Below are 18746 nucleotides of genomic sequence, written 5' to 3' on the forward strand. Positions count from 1 at the left end.
TTGGGTTCACGAGAACGAGAAGAGACAAGATTTTTGCACAAAATTGTATAGAAATCCTGAATGAGAAAATTCGTGACTGGAAAAAAAGTCTGCAGGTGCAATTTGAAAGGTTTTAACTAATAATCTTGCAATGAATGTCATTTCAGTTCTACTTTATGAGTATGACTTATCAAATGCATTGAAAGACAACAATATACAAGCACTGTAAAATGTTTTGCCACAAACTCTGGCTTTTCTCCTGTATGATTTAACATGAGTCTCTTTGGACCTTACTGTACATTAATTATGAGCTTCCAGAACTTCTGATTGAGGCTGTGTGTGACCTCCAAATTGAACTCCTTTCCACAAATTGAACATAGAAATAAAAACAACATACCAAAAATAAATAAAGGCCCGGTTTCACAGACAGGGTTTAGCCTAAACCAGGATTAGTCCATAGTGCAATTAGGACATTTAAATAATTTTCATAAACATGCTTAGAAAAAAAACATTACTGGTGTTCATCTTGAGACAAAACAAAGGCACTGATATATTTTAAGATCAGTCAGTGCAAGTTTATTTCAGTTGGAACAGCTCAGACTTACATTTTAGTCTAGGACTAGGCTTTAAAATTGTTTGTGAAACCTGGGGAAAATGTCTTATTAATAAGTGCAAGTGCAACCATAATCAAAGTACTTTCTCAATATCCAAAGTGCAAACAGAGACCAAAACAGAGATCAGAGCCACATAAGGTTTGATATTGGGAGACAGGCTAATGTATGCAGACTAATTTGCGCGCATCAGGGAGCTTATGTTTTACTTTCACTTTCCAATTCAAGATCGTGCGTTCTCCATGAATAGTGCTGCAGTGCTGAGCGCGCATTCTACAAGATAAGACATTTATCAGACGCTGAAGGGGGTCGCAAACGCGTCGTGTCTAGGACAACTCGAGGTATCGCACACCGGACACGCACTTTCTCAGTTTATGGCCAGCAATATTATTATGTTTAAGGACACTATGGAATTAAGATAATGTCTGTACTATGTTATGATTGTACTGTACAAATAAATAAAATTGTTGCTGAGTCTGCAGTCTGAACACTTTACCTCAGGTCGTACGTTAAAAGCGCATTGTGTAATTTAGGAGGATCTCGTGACAGAAATGCAATATCATATAAATAACTTTCACTTTTTTGGTGTATAAAGACCTTACTTAATGAACCGTTATGTTTTTATTACCTTAGCGCGAGCCATTTCTATCTACATACACCGCGGGTCCCCTTTGAAATGCGGCGACATGTTTCTACAGTAGCCCTAAACGGACAAACGCATTTCGTCAATTGTTCTTCGCGCAAAGAAGCTAGCTAAAGTCAGCGAATAAAACACTGACACAATAGCCCCTTTCACACAGAGATTTTTGGTTCATTCACACTGCCAGTGATTTTCCGGAATCTGTAAATGCGTTCACACACATCCCGTAAAGACACGTGACGTCAGGATGTGACGTGTAACGTAAGCGGCGAAAACATGTACACTAACGCATCGCGTACCGTTCCACATAGCTGGCGAACGATCTCAGCTTCAGCGCGGATAGTAAGGAGCTCCCTGGTCTCTGCTTCATTCCAGTTTGCAGACATTTTTTCATTCTTTCTTTGTTGATGACGAACACAAACTTTCTTCTAAGAGCAACAGAGTCGCGTGCGTCATTACTATGACACACCCCTTACGGCATGGGTCCTGGCTTTTGTTCACACAGGGCGCGTTCTGGGACTGAACCCAGCAATGTTACTAGGTCCCCATCCCGGCATCGATCTCGGCATCAATCCCGGGACGTGTTTGCGTTCACACAGAAGGCACTCTAGCAATTTTACTGCAATTTCCCGGGATCAACACGCTGTGTGAAAGGGGCTATAGATGAACAAGCACAATAATATTTGCAATAACATATCGTTTTACTGAATAATTAAGTAAACCTAATTTCTTAATTTATCTTTGTAAAGAACCCTCATTGCTTAACTGGCTATTCTCTGCTGTCTCAGACAACGATATCTTTTCCTGTCGGCCATTGTAACTTCTGTTGGTTGCAATTCACAACCTCACCACAAGATACCGCTAAAAATTACACAGTGCACCTTTAACTGATTGAATTGAGAATCTCACCTGAAAATCCAATAACATCAGCAATTTTCATCCACGCAGACGATTTCTGTTAATAAATGTAAAACTAAATGTATATTGCAGCACAGGGTGAAGTCAGTATACATTAACGACGATTTGAGACAAATATAATGTAAATTAAATATAAAACTATCTAAATGGTGCTCTGTGGAGCAGCAGGATTTTGAACAAGGTCCTGAGCCGTAGCTGGGCGCCGCGGACAGACTCTGAATGGCGTCGCCAGTCTGTGTACACTCATAGAAAATAATTTTTTAGAATTTTAAAGACTTGGCACTGCGTGATGCGGCACTGCACTTTGCGTCCGGTGTGCGATCCCCTTCAGGCTCTGTTGCGCAACGAATCCTTCAAGCGGTGGCATATTCTATGCTAATTTAACCCTCACGCTCCGTAATGTCGATATTGCGAGACAGCTTTTCACTTAACGCGAAATCTCGTCACATTTTAGAGGCGCGAGATCTCGACACAGCCCTATTTATTATCCATATACTGATTATTAATTCATAGAATTATTGAAGAATCAAGAACATACACCAACCTAAAATTATGAGAATTTTTTTTTTTTTAAGGCATGAAATGATTCGAGACTCGACTCAAACAAGAACAAAGGACTCCAGTGACAAAGACTTCAGACTTGACTCGAACTCTAGTGATAAAAACTTCAGACTTGACTCGAACTCTAGTGATAAAAACTTCAGACTTGACTCAGACTCCAGTGATAAAGACTTCAGACTTGACTCGGACTCCAGTGATGAAGATTTCAGACTTGACTCGGACTCCAGTGATGAAGACTTCAGACTTGACTCGCACTCTAGTGATAAAGACTGCAGACTTGACTCGGACTCCAGTGATGAAGACTTCAGACTTGACTCGGACTCCAGTGATGAAGACTTCAGACTTGACTCGCACTGTAGTGATAAAGACTTTAGACTTGACTCGAACTCTAGTGATAAAAACTTCAGACTTGACTCGAACTCTAGTGATAAAAACTTCAGACTTGACTCAGACTCCAGTGATAAAGACTTCAGACTTGACTCGGACTCCAGTGATGAAGATTTCAGACTTGACTCGGACTCCAGTGATGAAGATTTCAGACTTGACTCGGACTCCAGTGATGAAGACTTCAGACTTGACTCGGACTCCAGTGATAAAGACTTCAGACTTGACTCGGACTCCAGATAAAAGACTTGTGAACATCTCTACAACATCTCTTCACTAGTGAAGCTTCAAATCTCAAGTCTTTCTAGATTTCCAGGTTTTTCACTAAATTCACAAAATTTATCAAGATACATTTTTAGTAAAAACTTCTTTTTTTTCCTCACACAGTTTACTTGAAGTATTTGACATGAAAATGATCGTTGCTCACTTGCAACATGTTTTCTTATGATTGTGAAGGCTTGATAAATGTTTGAAACTGTTCTCACACTGAGTACAGTAGTACGGCTTCTCTCCAGTATGAAGTCGCTCGTGTGATTTCAGGTTTCCAGAATGAGTGAAACTCTTGTCACAATATGAGCACTTGTAAGGTCTTTCTCCAGTATGAGTTCTTTGGTGCTGTGTCAGATGATCATCTCTAGTAAAGCTCTTCCCACAGTCACAACACACATGATCTCTCACTTCATCATGTGTTTTCTGGTGATGTTTAAAACTGCCCAGCCTTAAAAAACTCTTGCCACAGAGAGAACACACATAAGGCTTCTCATCTGAATGAACTTTCTGGTGTTGTTTTAGACTTGATGACGAATTAAAATCTTTACCACACTGATCACAGATGAATGGTTTTTCTCCAGAGTGAATGTGCAGATGATTATTGAGAGTTGATGCTCGAGAAAAACTCTTTCCACACTGAGTGCATGTATACGGTTTCTCTCCAGTGTGAATTCTTGTGTGTTTGTTAAGGTCTCCTTTATTTGTGAAACTCTTTCCACACTGAGTACAGTGGTAAGGCCTTTCTCCTGTATGAATTCTTTGGTGCTCATTCAGATGACCAGTTGTAGTAAAGCTCTTCCCACAGTCACAACACACATGATCTCGCACTTCATCATGCATTTTCTGGTGCTGTTTAAAACAGTCCAGTCGTGAAAAACTCTTTCCACAAAAAGAACACACATAAGGCCTCTCATTTGAATGAACTTTCAGGTGTTGTTTTAGATTTGATGATGAAATAAAATCTTTACCACACTGGTCACAGTTAAATGGTTTTTCTCCAGAGTGACGGAGCCGATGAACACTGAGACCTGATGCTTGAGAAAAACTCCTTCCACACTGAGTGCATGTATATGGTTTCTCTCCAGTGTGAACTCTTATATGTTTGTTAAGGTCTCCTTTTTGTGTGAAACTCTTTCCACACTGAGGGCATGTATACGGTTTCTCTCCAGTATGAATTCTCATGTGTCTGTTAAGCTTTGCTTTATTTTGGAAACTCTTTCCACACTGAGAGCAGGAGTGCAGCTTTTTGGCTTCTCTTCCTTGAATTTTGAAGTTGCAGTGTTTCTTTAGGTCATTTAGTTTCGGTCTTTGCTCCTTCACTTTCATCTGGTCTAAAATAAATGTATTAAGCAGTTAGAATCAGTTCAATGAGGTTAAATGTTCAAATCAAAATCACTTAGCAGAAAAGAAGACACCTCTCAGTATAAAGTATCTTTGATGTGCAAAGATCAGTTTTGTGATTCACTTGTTAATACGATTAAAACTGGGTTATGATCAGTGGTGGACAGCAACAAAGTATTTTTACTTTGTTACAGTACTTAAGTACATTTGTCAAGTATTTGAACTTTACTAGAGTATTTTTATTTCAAGAAACTTTTACTTAACTACATTCTTAAGCATACTTAAGCATACTTATAATATCATACTTTTTACTCCACTACAATTCCTAAAAAACATCTCGTTCCTCCTTACTTTGAACTGAAGAAATCGTCACATGCTCCAAGACGCGACAGCGGTGTCCGATTCGTGAACAAGCTGATTCTTTAAATTAGTCTGTTAAATTAGTTTGCAAATCACACCAAACTATTCATTTGCGTATTAGACAGAACCGATCGCAGCTGTTCTCGAGTCAACAACTTACCGAATTATCCATTTAGAGCGAGTCACCAGTTAACTGAATTCACAAGTTTGACTGAAAATTAGCCAAGAACCGAGAGATCCTCTAGACTTGAGTACAAGCACGACCGATGGGGCGAAAAGTAAAGTACAAATTCCGAATTTTAGGATTGATTATTATAAATGAAAATCATATTAGGGTCACAACTGTCAGTTGTTTGTGAACAAAATCTGCTGTAAAAGGGGTGAGCTGTTTAAGGCAGCCCACTGTAATGCTTGAATGCAGAAATGTCCACATCACCGTCTCAACGGGATAGGTTTTAGTTAAAAAACATCCCTAAACATAACATTAAAATAACAGAAATTAATGCCCATGCATCTTCCCCAAATTATATAAAACTAGTATGTTTGCATATTGCTCCTCTTAAAATCTTGTGCATTTAGCCCTATGTGACATCTGTTTTTATATTCTTTGTTAACCCGAAGGGGCTGTTGTCCCTATTGTATCCATTAGTTTTTCGCACTATTATTTTTTTCAACTACTTTTTCTTCTTCCTCTATGGCAGCCCTATGAACGGAACATGAGAAAATGATCAAATTTGGCACAATTGTAGAGATGGTAATTATTAGTGATTTGACCAATTTTGGAGTCTCTAGGACCAACTCTATAGCGCCACCACAAGTTCAAATATTCACTTTTCTAAAAGTTATAACTTCAGAATCCTTTGTTCTAGAAATTTTTTATTTAGTTCACCTGAATCCGCTCTTCATGCTGATCACATTCAACATCTTAAGACTCTGCCCATTTTGAAATGGGTACAGTACAGTATACCGTTTATTCGCTACTCCTTCAAAATGTGTCAACTTTTTTACAAAATCTGATCAGATACATGTTCTTTGGACTGAGACGCATAGAAATTAAACGAGCTTGACCCAAAATGGGTTCAGAGGCAGGATCTCGGCCAAACTTTGATAAATTGAAACGAAAATTGGTACGCTTTATCGGAACAATGATCTGAGGGTCCATGTCAAATTTGGGAACAGTGCCAACAACAGGTCATGAGATCTGATTTTTTTTTTTTTTTTGTCCTGAAGGGACCTGAGAAGTTTGAACACCTTGCCACCTAGTGTTCGCGAGGGTTAAGGTTTTTTTCAAAAACGCTTATAAATTTTGAAAACATAGTTCAAAATTTGCCTATCTCGGCCAAACTTTGATCAAGCAAAACGAAAATTGGTGCGCTTCATCGGAACCATAATCTGAGAGTCCATGCTAGTGTTGTCAAAAGTACAAATTGTAGTACCAAGCCGGTACTGAAATTTAAAAAATGTGACCCTTTTTTTTTAGCTCTGTTGAGCGGAATCGTAAACACCTCTGATTGGCCATTGTGTTCACGCGCTCATCGGATATGTCTGTGATTGGCTTTAATGATCAATACACGGGAGCATTTCAGAAAACACGGAAGTGTTTGAAATTGTTTTGAAAGCGGGAGCGCACAAGCAGGGGCGTCTATCAGCGGTCCGGTGTATTTGTGTAAGCGTTCGGTGAAGAGCGTCATTGATGTATATTTACAACATGTTTTTGAAGCGCTGATCCTGGTAGCCAATCACATACATATTTGATGAGCGCGTGAGCACAATGGGCAATCAGACGTGTTTACGATTCCGCTCAGCAGCGCTCAAAGCGCCACGTTTTTTACATTTCAGAACCGACTTGGTACTGAAGTCAGTACTTTTTTACAACACAAGTCCATGCTAAATTTGGGAACAGCGCCACCTACAGGCCATGAGAACTGATGTCTTGTCTTGTGTTAGGTTAGCTTAGCATGCTAATTGATTATTTGTAAAAATTACTTCTGTTCCAGACATTGAGTCTTTCTGAGAATGATCTAATCTGAATTTATTTAAATATAACATGCGGTGCATTTATATACTTAATCTTCATTTTGAGTTGGTTCTCTTTTGAACTATGGAAGTTCTACATCTGTGTGAACACATGTCTACCGAGTGGCGCAATGAGATGAGTGACAGGCCCCTGACCCAGAGACTATGGGTTCAAGTCCTGTGCGCAACAACCCTATAAAAATTGTGTGTAATGTTTCATATTTCGTGTGTGTGCCATTTCAATTCCTTTATTACCCGGGTAAGCATTGTACTAATCTTTCTTCCTCCAGGATTAGAAATAAGTTTATTTTTGTTAATTCTGTGTTCATTCTCATCTGAACTAGAGTTCATTTTGAGTTCATCCTACATGTACATTTGAACCTTTCTGTTCATCATGTACATTCTATTTCTGCTGTTTTTGTTCTTCTGGCTCTGCATTGCGCTTCCAGCCCTGCATCGCTGCTTGCAGCTTTATTTTTCCTTATTTTTAAATACTATGCTATACCCCTCCCCCTCCCATCTATCAGTAAGCTAAATTGATATTTTAATATATATATATATATAATGTTTTGATAGTGTATGATAAGTTTTGTTAATAAAATAAAATGTTGATTTTCTTACTTGCAGATCAATGTATATTGATAAATATATATGAAGCGTCAAAGTGGTAGTTGCGTAGCTGTCAATGGAGTGACAGAAATCGCTCAGATTTCATAAAAAAGATCTTCATTTGTGTTCCCAAGATGAACGAAAGTCTTACGGGTTTGGAATGACATGAGGGTGGGTAATTAATGACAGAATTTTCATCTTTGGGTGAACTAACCCTTTTATACTTTTACTGGAGTAATATTTTAATAGAGTATCTGTACTTGATTTGTGTACTTTGTCCACCACTGGTTATGATCATTCAGATGCATTTCTCTGTCATTTTACATCCATATACTACTTATTATTTCACAGCCACCAAAGCAGTCAACAATGAAGAATCAAGAATAGACACCAACCTATTTGTTCCTCAGTATCTTCTTGTTTTATTCTGGATGTTTCTGGATCACTCATGTCTTCAATCTCCACTTTAATAAACTCCATCTTTAACAGTCACACAGACTTCAGCTGCTATTCCTGGAGTTTGTCCTTCTCTTGTAAGATGATGTGAATTCCCACAATTTATTGGTCAATTGTTGAGGGAGGGGCTTCACTGCAGGTGTGAACTGTGATCACTGGACAGATCTGGAAAAATCAAAGACAAGTTACTGAATTGATACTGGATTACTTTAACAGCAAACACATATGGTGCCTTTAATTTAGTTCAAATATAGAGCATTTGATGGTAACATATTAGTAGCATATAAAACAGCTCTAGGTTACAAATTTTTTTGTAGCCTGTGGCAGTACAGATATTTTCTGTTCCACCCCTCTGTTTACTATAACTTTCTCTATCTCCTCCTCCCAACTATACAACATCAGGGCCCGTATTCATAAAGATTCTAAGAATCCTCTAAGAAAACTCTTAATTTAGCTTAAAAACTTTTACGTAGGAGTCTTAGCTTAAAAGCGATTCGGGACCGATCTGAGAGCAACTCTGAGTAAGGAAAAGACAAAAACTTTCATCTTAGTAAGGAGGCGGGGTTGACCCCGTTGCTATGTATGACACAATCTTTTGAAGACTGTGATTGGTTGGTTGTCCAAGAAGAAAAAAAAAAAAAAGTGATTTTAAGTATAGGGTCTATTCTAAGCCTTCACTTTGAAATTACATGCGTAATTTTTCCTATTTGACCGTTCTCACACACACATTTTTATATGTGTATATAAATCCTTTTTTTTTTTTTTTTTACCATGCTGTTAATTTCCTATAAGGTATTTGATTGGCTTAGAATGATAAAAATTGTTCCACTCTTTCCAATTACACTGATTGCTGGCATGTCTATTTAAGTGGTGGTTTGAATGTTGGTTTTAATGTATCAAACATGGAATTTTCCCAGTTGCCAAATATCGTAATGTAGTGATTACTTTCATTTCTGGCGCTGTGCTGTATCAGAGATGTTAGCGTGTCTCCAATAAGATCAGTCACAAACATGATCCCTGCACGATCTAATCTATAGCGTCTTATTAACTCACTGTTATTCATTGTCTGCAACACATTTCTTCTCCCTCTTCGTCTTTCTGCCATTTTCTCCTCTGCTAAAGAAACTCTTAAGCCTCTTAAAAGTCCTCGTCCGTGCTCCTAACAATTTTGAGCTTAAGACCTCTTTTAAGGGTTAAGATGCTTTCTGAATTACTTTTTTCTTTACTAGGATTTTTTCTTTAATTTTAAGAGTAAACGCCCACATTTCTAAGAATTTTCTTAGAATTTTGTCACTAGGAGCTACTCTTTGCGTTAAGATTCTTTATGAATACGGGCCCTGGATTGGGAGAGAGGACAATTTAAGGGGGAATAGTACACGAATATAGGGGCGAGGTTTAGAGACTGGGGAGGCATGTTCATCTGACCAGAAACATTCTGCTACGTACGTAATTTTCCACCATACTTCCAAAATTGGTGGCTTGGTGTACCCGAGTCAATCTTAGCCAAACGTGCTGACAACTTGGTCAGTGTCGCTATATTCACAGACACACATTCCATTCCTACACACACACACACACACACACACACACACACACACACACACACACACACACACACACACACACACACACACACACACACACACACACAGCACTCATTGCTGCATATTTTAATGAGTGCTGATTTTTTCTACTCTTTTGAAGTTTGAAATTTTGCTGCTTAGTGATTTAAAACTTGTGAATCTTATAGGGTCATTCCATGTCAAATAAAACAAATTTCAGAAACTTCCCTGGCTACATTTTTTACTTTGTTAATTTTTTTTTTTTCTAAAGAAAGGCCAATATAAATCATGATGAAGGCCAAAATATTAGAGGTCTGCTACCCGACCCGAGCCCGACGGGTCCCGAAAATGTTTCGGGTCGGGTTCGGGTTAATGTTTAATGAAGTGAAACGGGTTTGTAACTAAGAAAAACTAAATAGGCTATATACAGGGGCGTCAGTTTGTTTTGAAAAGTGGTGGGGACAAAAGATCAGATGAAAAAAGATTACAGCAGGACAGGAAAAATATTGAATAACGGTGCATCAAAAATGGGCATAGCGTAGGCCAGTCAACAACAGGAAAATACTCAGCATAAAACACTCAACAATGTCGACTGCACATGTAACAGTCCCTGCAACACCAGCTCAACCGAACAGTGCCAAAGCACCATACTGTAGAAAACAGCAGCGCGTTAAGTCAATGATTACAAAGAAATTCATTACATATGTAAAAGAATACACACCATAAGCATACAACGCAACATATCTGCATCAAATAACACCAGATAAAATTAAAACAATGTGGGATTTGCAACCAACATAGAATGCAGTGCAGTTAGAGAACCAAATCCACAAAATGTGAAATCCTCCTCTGCCATCGCACATCGCAGCCTAACCAATATAAAGTGCCGTGATAAATACTGTCATTATGTATGCCACAAAAAAAACCCACACTAAAATCCAAACTATTTTAAAACTATAAGATGGCACGCAGGCCCTCTCTCTCTCTCTCTCTCTCTCTCTCTCACGCACGCACGCACGCACGCGCACACACACACACACACACACACACACACACACACACACACACACACACACACACACAAAGCCAGTTTTTTTTATTGATCTGTAAATTACTTAATCGGCTACAATTAACAAAAGCAATCACAGTGCAAATATATGCTATATAAAAACTCCCCTACACTGTAAAAATAAAAGGTGCCTGGAGGAACCTTTTGGGGTTCTTCACTTTGCCACACCGGCGGAACCGTCTGTAGATCCTCTAGGCACCCTTTAAAAAGGGGCGGTTCTCTGAGGAACCACACAGGTTTCCTGAGGAACTCTTATATAAGGCACTGTGTGGAACCACTGTGGGTGCCTCCAGGAACCAAATTTCAATTTTATTTTATTTGTATTAAATTAATTTCATGTTGTTACTATGGTTACCACCATTAACTTCTATTATAATAAACAAACTGAACCAAATACAAAATAAGAATTGTTTATTACATATTTTAGATCCATTTTAATACATACACTTCCATGCACTTGAAAAAAAAAGCTAGTAATAGATTAATATCAATGAATACACACACAAAAAAAAATAGTATAATACATAAGTAACATGAATAATCAACCATGTGTATACAATAGGCTACACAAGAAAAGACATCTCATCAAAATGCATGGAAAACACATGTTCCATGTAATAAATCAATGTAAAAAATTACAATTTTGACTAATTAAAAATGTCCATCTTCACTTAATTTTAAAACATGTGTTTCAGTCCGCTTGTTAAGTCTGACGTCACTGTTTCCAAGTCCAAAAGCTCTATCAGATGCCAAAAACAAACAACAAACAGTGCTAATATACACTCATTGTGCTGTAATATTCCTGAAAATTATGATCCTAACCTTTATCTCTATTCCGAAATCTCAGATGGTTAGTTATTCAGCTATTTTGAATCATAAAATGTTGAAGTCTGGGATGCCGTGAGACTGGAGACTGTAATGTACACTATGCCTTTTGAAAAGCTTAAATGTGTGACTTGAATCAACAGTTCCCATAAATGGTTGTTGAGTATTCTCAATATCTAGAAACAAGATAAAGTAGAAGTAGAGGCTTCGACCCGGAAACAGTATTCCTTATGTCACAACAAGCAGAAAACATTTTCCATTTTAACAGAGTTAAGGTGCAGTAAAATGATCTGTTGTTCTGTGAATGTTCACTGGTGAATTCAGTCATTTCAATAAGAATCCACACGATCAGCAATTTTGTCTTTTTGCCTGTGTAATTTCACGAAATTCACAAATGTGATGCACCTTTGCTCGCTGCAACATAAAATGCAATCAATTATAAAATCTTCACAAGGGACACGTGAGGTACTTAACGAGTTAGAAAAGTGAAAAGGTGCATCAGCTTCATTTTCTGTTTGCTTTTCCTCTTTTCTGGTGGATGGTCCAGGCACTTCAGTGATTTTCAGGTCTACAGGAGGATTTTTATTCTTGATCAAACTTGTATTTCAGCTTACCGAGATTTACATTTACATTTACATTTATTCATTTAGCTGACGCTTATATCCGAAGCGACTTACAATTGCTATATATATGTCAGAGGTCGCACGCCTCTGGAGCAACTAGGGGTTAAGTGTCTTGCTCAGGGACACATTGGTGTCTCACAGTGGATTCGAACCCGGGTCTCTCACACCAAAGGCATGTGTCTTATCCATTGCGCCACCACCACCCCTGCAAATCCCTGCAAAGTACAAAATTTACTGTTAGTAAGGTTATTAAAGTTATTAAATAATTTCCCGAAAGCAGATCTCAGGCATAATGCAACCCGTCACCATTCAATATCACTGCATGAAACACAAGCATTCATTTTTTTTGTAATTCATTCAAACTATTCTTATGTACACTTGTCTAGTTCAATTCAATGCAACAATTTATGTAAAAATGGTTAAGCTCCAAAAATGTCCCAGAAAAGATCCTAAAAATAGTCAATGAGTTCACAACTCATGTGTTATGGGTTGTGTTGTAAGTCTTCTGAAGTCATATAATAGCTTTTTCCTTTTTTTTGTCGAAAAAGACTAAACTTTAAGTTATAATTCAGGGTTCAAATGTCTTATATTCAAATGCATATGATTAAGGTATAGCCTATAAAAAATGCATAGCATTATTGGCTCCAAACCTGTGATATTATTTTTCTGAGTAACATGAATGAGATTTGAGAGCATGAGGGAAGATTTTCAGAGAATAACTTATTAAAAAAGTACACAGTCAAACAATACAATTTCACACAGAGAAAGTTCATAGTAATAAAGTACTTGCATGTGGTGTATAGGTAACTTACTGTAATACAATGTTGCCTCTGAAATGTTCAGATTATTTTAGAAATGTACTGGTTGTTCTGGGGAAACAAAAGAACAAAGCTGATTATTCACAACATAATATTTATTGACCAGTAAATGGCTTTAAAATGGTATTTGAGAGAATGAGGGCACCTGTAGTAAGTAAAGTTAGGCTAAACAAAAACAGACCAAACTATATTAATAACCTGCTTTTGTTATTCATAACAAACGCCAATGACGACAGCAGGAATCAGCTACATTAGTTAGGCTATCTCAGCAATTTGAAGACACAGTTTTACAGAATATGTTGAATTGAATGACTAAATCAATCTAAGACAATAAGTCAATAATTTCCATTTGTTTATTAACTTAACGTTACGTTAGATCAACGTAGTTAGCATCGCGGCTAAAACCTTCATACCAGATACTGTGCAATAAACGAGTGGTAAACACTGTAAAAAAGTAGTAATGTATAATCAATTTAGTTTATATATATATGTGTGTTTGAATATATAGTGAGTTGACTCTGTATATTTATTTGGCGAGTTTACAAACCTTGTAACGGAGAGCCGAACAAACGGCGGAAGCTTTGATGAGAGGACGGAGCCGTTACCCGATGACGTCGATCAGCTGAGCTTTGATGCGCGCGAGCAGCGCGAGGATCACTGAAGCGATGACAGCAGAGGAATAGCAGCAGTTTCGTGACATAATAAAACTTTTCTCCTCCTAGTTCTTCTTCTTCAAATAATAATTTATGAAGAAGTAGGTAAAAATAATTATTTTATTACTATTATTTATTCAATAATAATTAATGAATTCTTCTTATTAATATTATTATAATTTAGTGTTGTTGTTTAAGGTTTAAATTAATCAACAAAATAGGCCTATAGATACTAAATAAATGTAAGCTACCCAGGTGAAAAAGACGTAGGCTACTGTTAAATGTATTAAAAATGCATTAAGTATATTTGTATTGTAGGCCTACTAAAAACACACTCAAGTACATTTTTAATAGTACGTCTTTTTTCACCTGGGTATGCAGGCTATACTGAATCAAACTTAAGTAGCCTATAATAATAATAATAGGATAATAATATTCTCATTCTGGCCTCACAGAACCATTGGGTTCCTCCAGATGCTGGCTTTAACATAAGAGATCTTCCAGGAACCACTTAAATGTTAAAAGATCTTCCAATAACCCTTTTATCACATTCAAGTTCCTCTATTTTCCCCCAAAGCACTTCGAGGTCTCATGGTAATGAAAAGGTGACTCCAGAACCTCTGAACTAAATACAAAGTACTTAAAGGATCCCATAAGTTCCAGCAAGAACCTCAAAGAATGTCAGTGCTCCTCCAGTAACCCTACTATAGGAGAAAGAGCTTTGAGGCACTTAAATTACATTTTGAAGTTCCTTGAGTATCCGACAGGATATTTGAGGCTCCTTTAGTTTTTACAGTGTACCTGTACTGTTGGATCAACATCTTCTCTTAAAGTTGAAAAATGTTAAAACTTCAAGAAGAACTAACGATGTTAGCCGGCTAATACATGGATAAATGAAACCTCCTCCCCAACACTTCGAGGTTTGAACGTAGTGCATCATGTCCATCCATTCCTGCTCAGGCCAGAGCGCAAATCCATGAAGCTGGAAAGGAGCGGTAGTCCCATGGAATTTCTAACTAACGTTAGCTAACTTCCCGCTTGAGGGCCGAGAACCGGCTTATGTTGTTTACAGACCACGCAGCCTCTGTGTAGCTAGCTAAACGTAGAGTTCACTATAAGACTGACATTGGTCAGTAGCCAAAGTTCGGGGTGTGGTTTTGCGAAGGGTCAATTGGACGGAAACCCGCCCAATATGGCAACACTGCACAGGATAATCAATTGTAGAAAAAAGCAGTAACATAGCTAGGTAAACATTTAACCCTTTCGCACGTACGATCACACTGGTGTGATCAGTCTAGGCTGGTCCCTGGAGCGTATGATCACACCTGTGTGATGATTAGAACGGTCAGTGCATGACGAAGACCTGAAGACCTGGCTGCACTCTTCAATGTCACAAACCCGATTCAGTGTGGCTGTTTGTCATGTTCACAGAGAGAGAATGTATAACTTGGACAAGAAGAAACTGTCAAGAATTTGTTCAAGTTACTGATCGGCGCATGCATGTTTTTGGGTCATTTTAGATTCAGTAATAGTTTATTTTGTTTAAGTTACTTTTTTTGGACAATGTACATTGTTTCTTTCTGTATCTAAACTGCATTGCATGTTTTATTTTGTGCAAAAACCTTTAACATTTCTTGGTTCGCTTGATTTTTCAGAACATTTTAACCAAATGCTTTCAAAAAGTGGTGGGGACAAAATCAGCCATTTCAAAATGTGGTGGGGACATGTCCCCAGCGTCCCCAGTGTAAATGACACCTATGGCTATATAGTTTGCGTGCCGTGTGCTTTGCCTGCTTGCTGTGTTGTGGTGACCGGCACGCGAGAGAGAGAAAGTAACGTTACATGCGTGCGCAGATGTGCAATGTACATTGGCTACACAGACACACAGGCTCTCTCTCTCAAATATATATATATATATATTCCCCTTACTGTCAAAACTGGCCCGTAGTATCCTCAGCATCCCTGCAAGTAGCAGCAGCAGCGAGAGAAACTTCAGTGCAGCTGGACTAACTTTCAATCAGAGGACGGCGCTGAAACCATCAACTGTCGACGCCGTTCTCTTACTTCATAACTCATACTGAGAAGGATATATTTGTGTAAATAGTTTTGCAACACTGCGTGAACTTTTTAAAGTTTAAAGTTTGAGTTCCAGAGAAATGTGTGACTGTTACACCTGTTCGACCACAGCAAAGTTACGTGATTGGTACGTTTTTCTCTTACTGCTGTGCTTATAGGGCCGCTGCGCCTACATGTATTTGTTTACCGTTTCAAGCAATCATTAAATACAACATATTGCAAAAATGGTATTTGTTGTGAGAAACAGAGTGGACCTCGGGTTCGGGTCGGGTTCAGGCTTAACATGTAAATGTAATTGTCGGGTCGGGTTAAATGATCGCGGGTACGGGCCGGGTTCGGGCTTCAGTTTAAAGCCCGTGCAGACCTCTACAAAATATTAAATGAGATGGGTGTATATTTACTGTGTAATTCACTGTTTTGTAGAGGGGGATCAAAATGACAAAACACAAAAAGTACTTTTTCCTTTTTTTGAACTGTCACTGTTGTCAAATAATCCAACAAAGATTGCTAAAGTCAACAGATTTTACCATTAGACCTGCCAGTCTCTCTGTAAAAAATTAAATAATGATGCTGCCATCTTGCTGATGACCATCAGTCATTTTTGCACCACTGTAATTTTGCTCCAAATCTCAGAAAAAAACAAACAACAAAAATCATTTTGACACCCCTCTACAAAATAGCAAATTACTCAGTAAATATACATCCATGACATTTAAAATTGTAGCCGCCTTCTTTATTTATGTATGTCCATCACCAGAAGAAAAATTAAATAATTTAGCCAGGGACCTCTGGTTGAGTTGACACAGAATTACCTGTACTTCATAAAAAGACAAAGAAAGTTGCATATCATTTCTTATGTAGTTTTGTTTTCCTTTCCATACATCCTTTTTGTATGTAACGGGTGGGTTTTATTTAGATATCTGGGATGATTATATAAATCTCTGTGGCAGGTGTATACCTGTCGCGCACCCAATTTGCAATGATTATTTATTTTCATTTTTATTTTTTGCAAGGCTTTGGGACTGAGAGTCGACTTAAGACTGAGGAAGAATCAATGATACAATTCTGAGATTCATGGAACATTTTTAAGACCATGCTATGCGATTTAATTTAGAAGAGACTAAAATGCTAACCGTTTTTAGCTTAGCACATCTTCAAAATACATTTATGAGAATAACAGCGTATTTTACTCCAATATTACGTTATAGCGCCAGTCGAGTGATTGAAACAACTTCCTTCTTTGAAATGATGTGGCTTCTTATCACAGAATGAGCTAGAAATCATATTATTTTATAGTATTCTATACAGTGATAAAGGCTATGTCGATTAGCATTGCATTAAAAATATACATTATCCTTACCAAAATAACCAAGATTGCTTGAAGTACACAGATAAATAATAATACTGTCACAAAATGGTGTGTTAATTCTCTTCATATTTATTCAGTCAGAACATCTCTATCAGCATTTTTTATTTTTTATTTAGCTAAAGCAATAGCTGGATGTCTTAGTTGGTACATATTAGGGATTTCCTGGAATGTCAAAAGTTTAGTATGGGTCTCACTTGTGGAGTTTCTGCATGAGGGCGCCCTCCAGTGTCGAGTATATCGCTCAATTTTGGGTAAAATACAACAAAAAATTTCTCTCTAAAGATATTTAAAGTAAACATATGATAATCCATACGTTTTTGGAGGTCTGGCTTCTCTCCAGTATGAAGTCGCTCATGTGATTTCAGTGCAGAGAAACCTTTGTTACAATATGAGCACGTGTACGTTTTTTTTTTTAATGAATGTTTTGGTGCTGTTTCAGTTGTTTGGCTGCAGTAAAACAGCTAACATTCACACACATGGTTTTTCATGTCAGTATGTTTTCAGGTGACCTTTTAGATTTGATAATAAAAATAAAAAATGTACCACACTGATCACAGTTGAATGGCTTTTCTCAAGAGTGATGGTGCAGATGATTATTGAGATCTTCATGTGAAACTCTTTCCACTCGGAGAGAATATGTGCAACTTTGAAGTTCAGATGATCCCAGATTTGCCAAATTCAAGGTTACTGAGTGTATCCTAAAAAAAACTTTAGTAGTTAGGCTACATTTCTTAAATTAAATGCATGCATGTGTTTGATTTTGAAAATATAGAGCATTGATATGGTTATATATTAGTAGCATTTTAAACAGCTCTATGGGAAGGTTGTTCATTTTTATGGGAATCCAGATTTAATAAGGATGAAACAAGTCACAGGTTAAATTCTTAAAATAATATACGAGTTAAACAGAAATCTAACAACAGACTGAAAAGAGGCTGATCAAATGAATGACTTAATTCTCTGTACGTTCCACTACGTACAATGTACATTTAGACAACACAAATCTCAATCCTTACATTATAAATATAACATCTCTGACCTGCAGACTGGAAATATACGACATCCAAAGAAAATATTCCACATTTTTCCTTCATTCACGATCGTTAACAGCGTCACTTTCAGCTTCAACTGGAGAAAGTTTCAACAAGAATATTAACATAACAATAACATACACTTACAGGGGATCATAATGTAATCGACTATTGCATAACGTCAAAGGAAACAACAAAAAGAAAAAAGAGAGACGAAATAAAACAAATAGAGGGCTCTCGCGCATCCTCTTCTGCGCATGCTTAGTGTGCGCGGTGTCATATTTCTTAAAGGAGCCGCATTCAGTAAATCCCCGCACTGTTATGAAGCAAATACACTAATCAAACTAATCAAATCATAATTAATAATACACAATAATTATAAATATATGGATATATATATATATATATATATATATATATATATATATATATATATATATATATATATATATATATATATATATATACCTTTACTCGATTACAGTTAAAGTATTGTTTTTTTCTGCTGTACATGTCAAAAGTCACATGAGAGGAGACAATGCCTCCATTGTGCTATGATTGGATATTATATCAGA

The 18746-nt window shown here is 37.3% G+C and overlaps 2 protein-coding genes and 1 long non-coding RNA gene across 3 annotated transcripts in view; 1 reads left to right on the forward strand and 2 right to left on the reverse strand.

The window, feature by feature from the left end:
* The window catches only part of LOC309506480, a 352573-nt gene that overhangs the window by 194095 nt on the left and 139732 nt on the right, over positions 1-18746 (forward strand). The window lies entirely within an intron of this gene.
* The window catches only part of LOC309506329 (uncharacterized protein), a 44379-nt gene that overhangs the window by 13895 nt on the left and 11738 nt on the right, over positions 1-18746 (reverse strand). The gene's annotated exons all lie outside the window — the stretch shown is intronic.
* LOC309506306 (uncharacterized protein) lies at positions 2415-18464 on the reverse strand. The gene is made up of 3 exons (XM_082180112.1): positions 18180-18464; positions 8085-8310; positions 2415-4694 (listed from the first exon to the last, which is right to left on the reverse strand). The coding sequence occupies exons 2-3, from the start codon at positions 8167-8169 to the stop codon at positions 3517-3519; spliced, it is 1263 nt and encodes a 420-aa protein (XP_082036238.1). The 5' UTR covers positions 8170-8310; positions 18180-18464; the 3' UTR covers positions 2415-3516.

The sequence above is a fragment of the Leuciscus leuciscus genome (genome assembly GCF_965113295.1).
Source record: "Leuciscus leuciscus genome assembly, chromosome: 9".
NCBI lineage: Eukaryota > Metazoa > Chordata > Actinopteri > Cypriniformes > Leuciscidae > Leuciscus > Leuciscus leuciscus.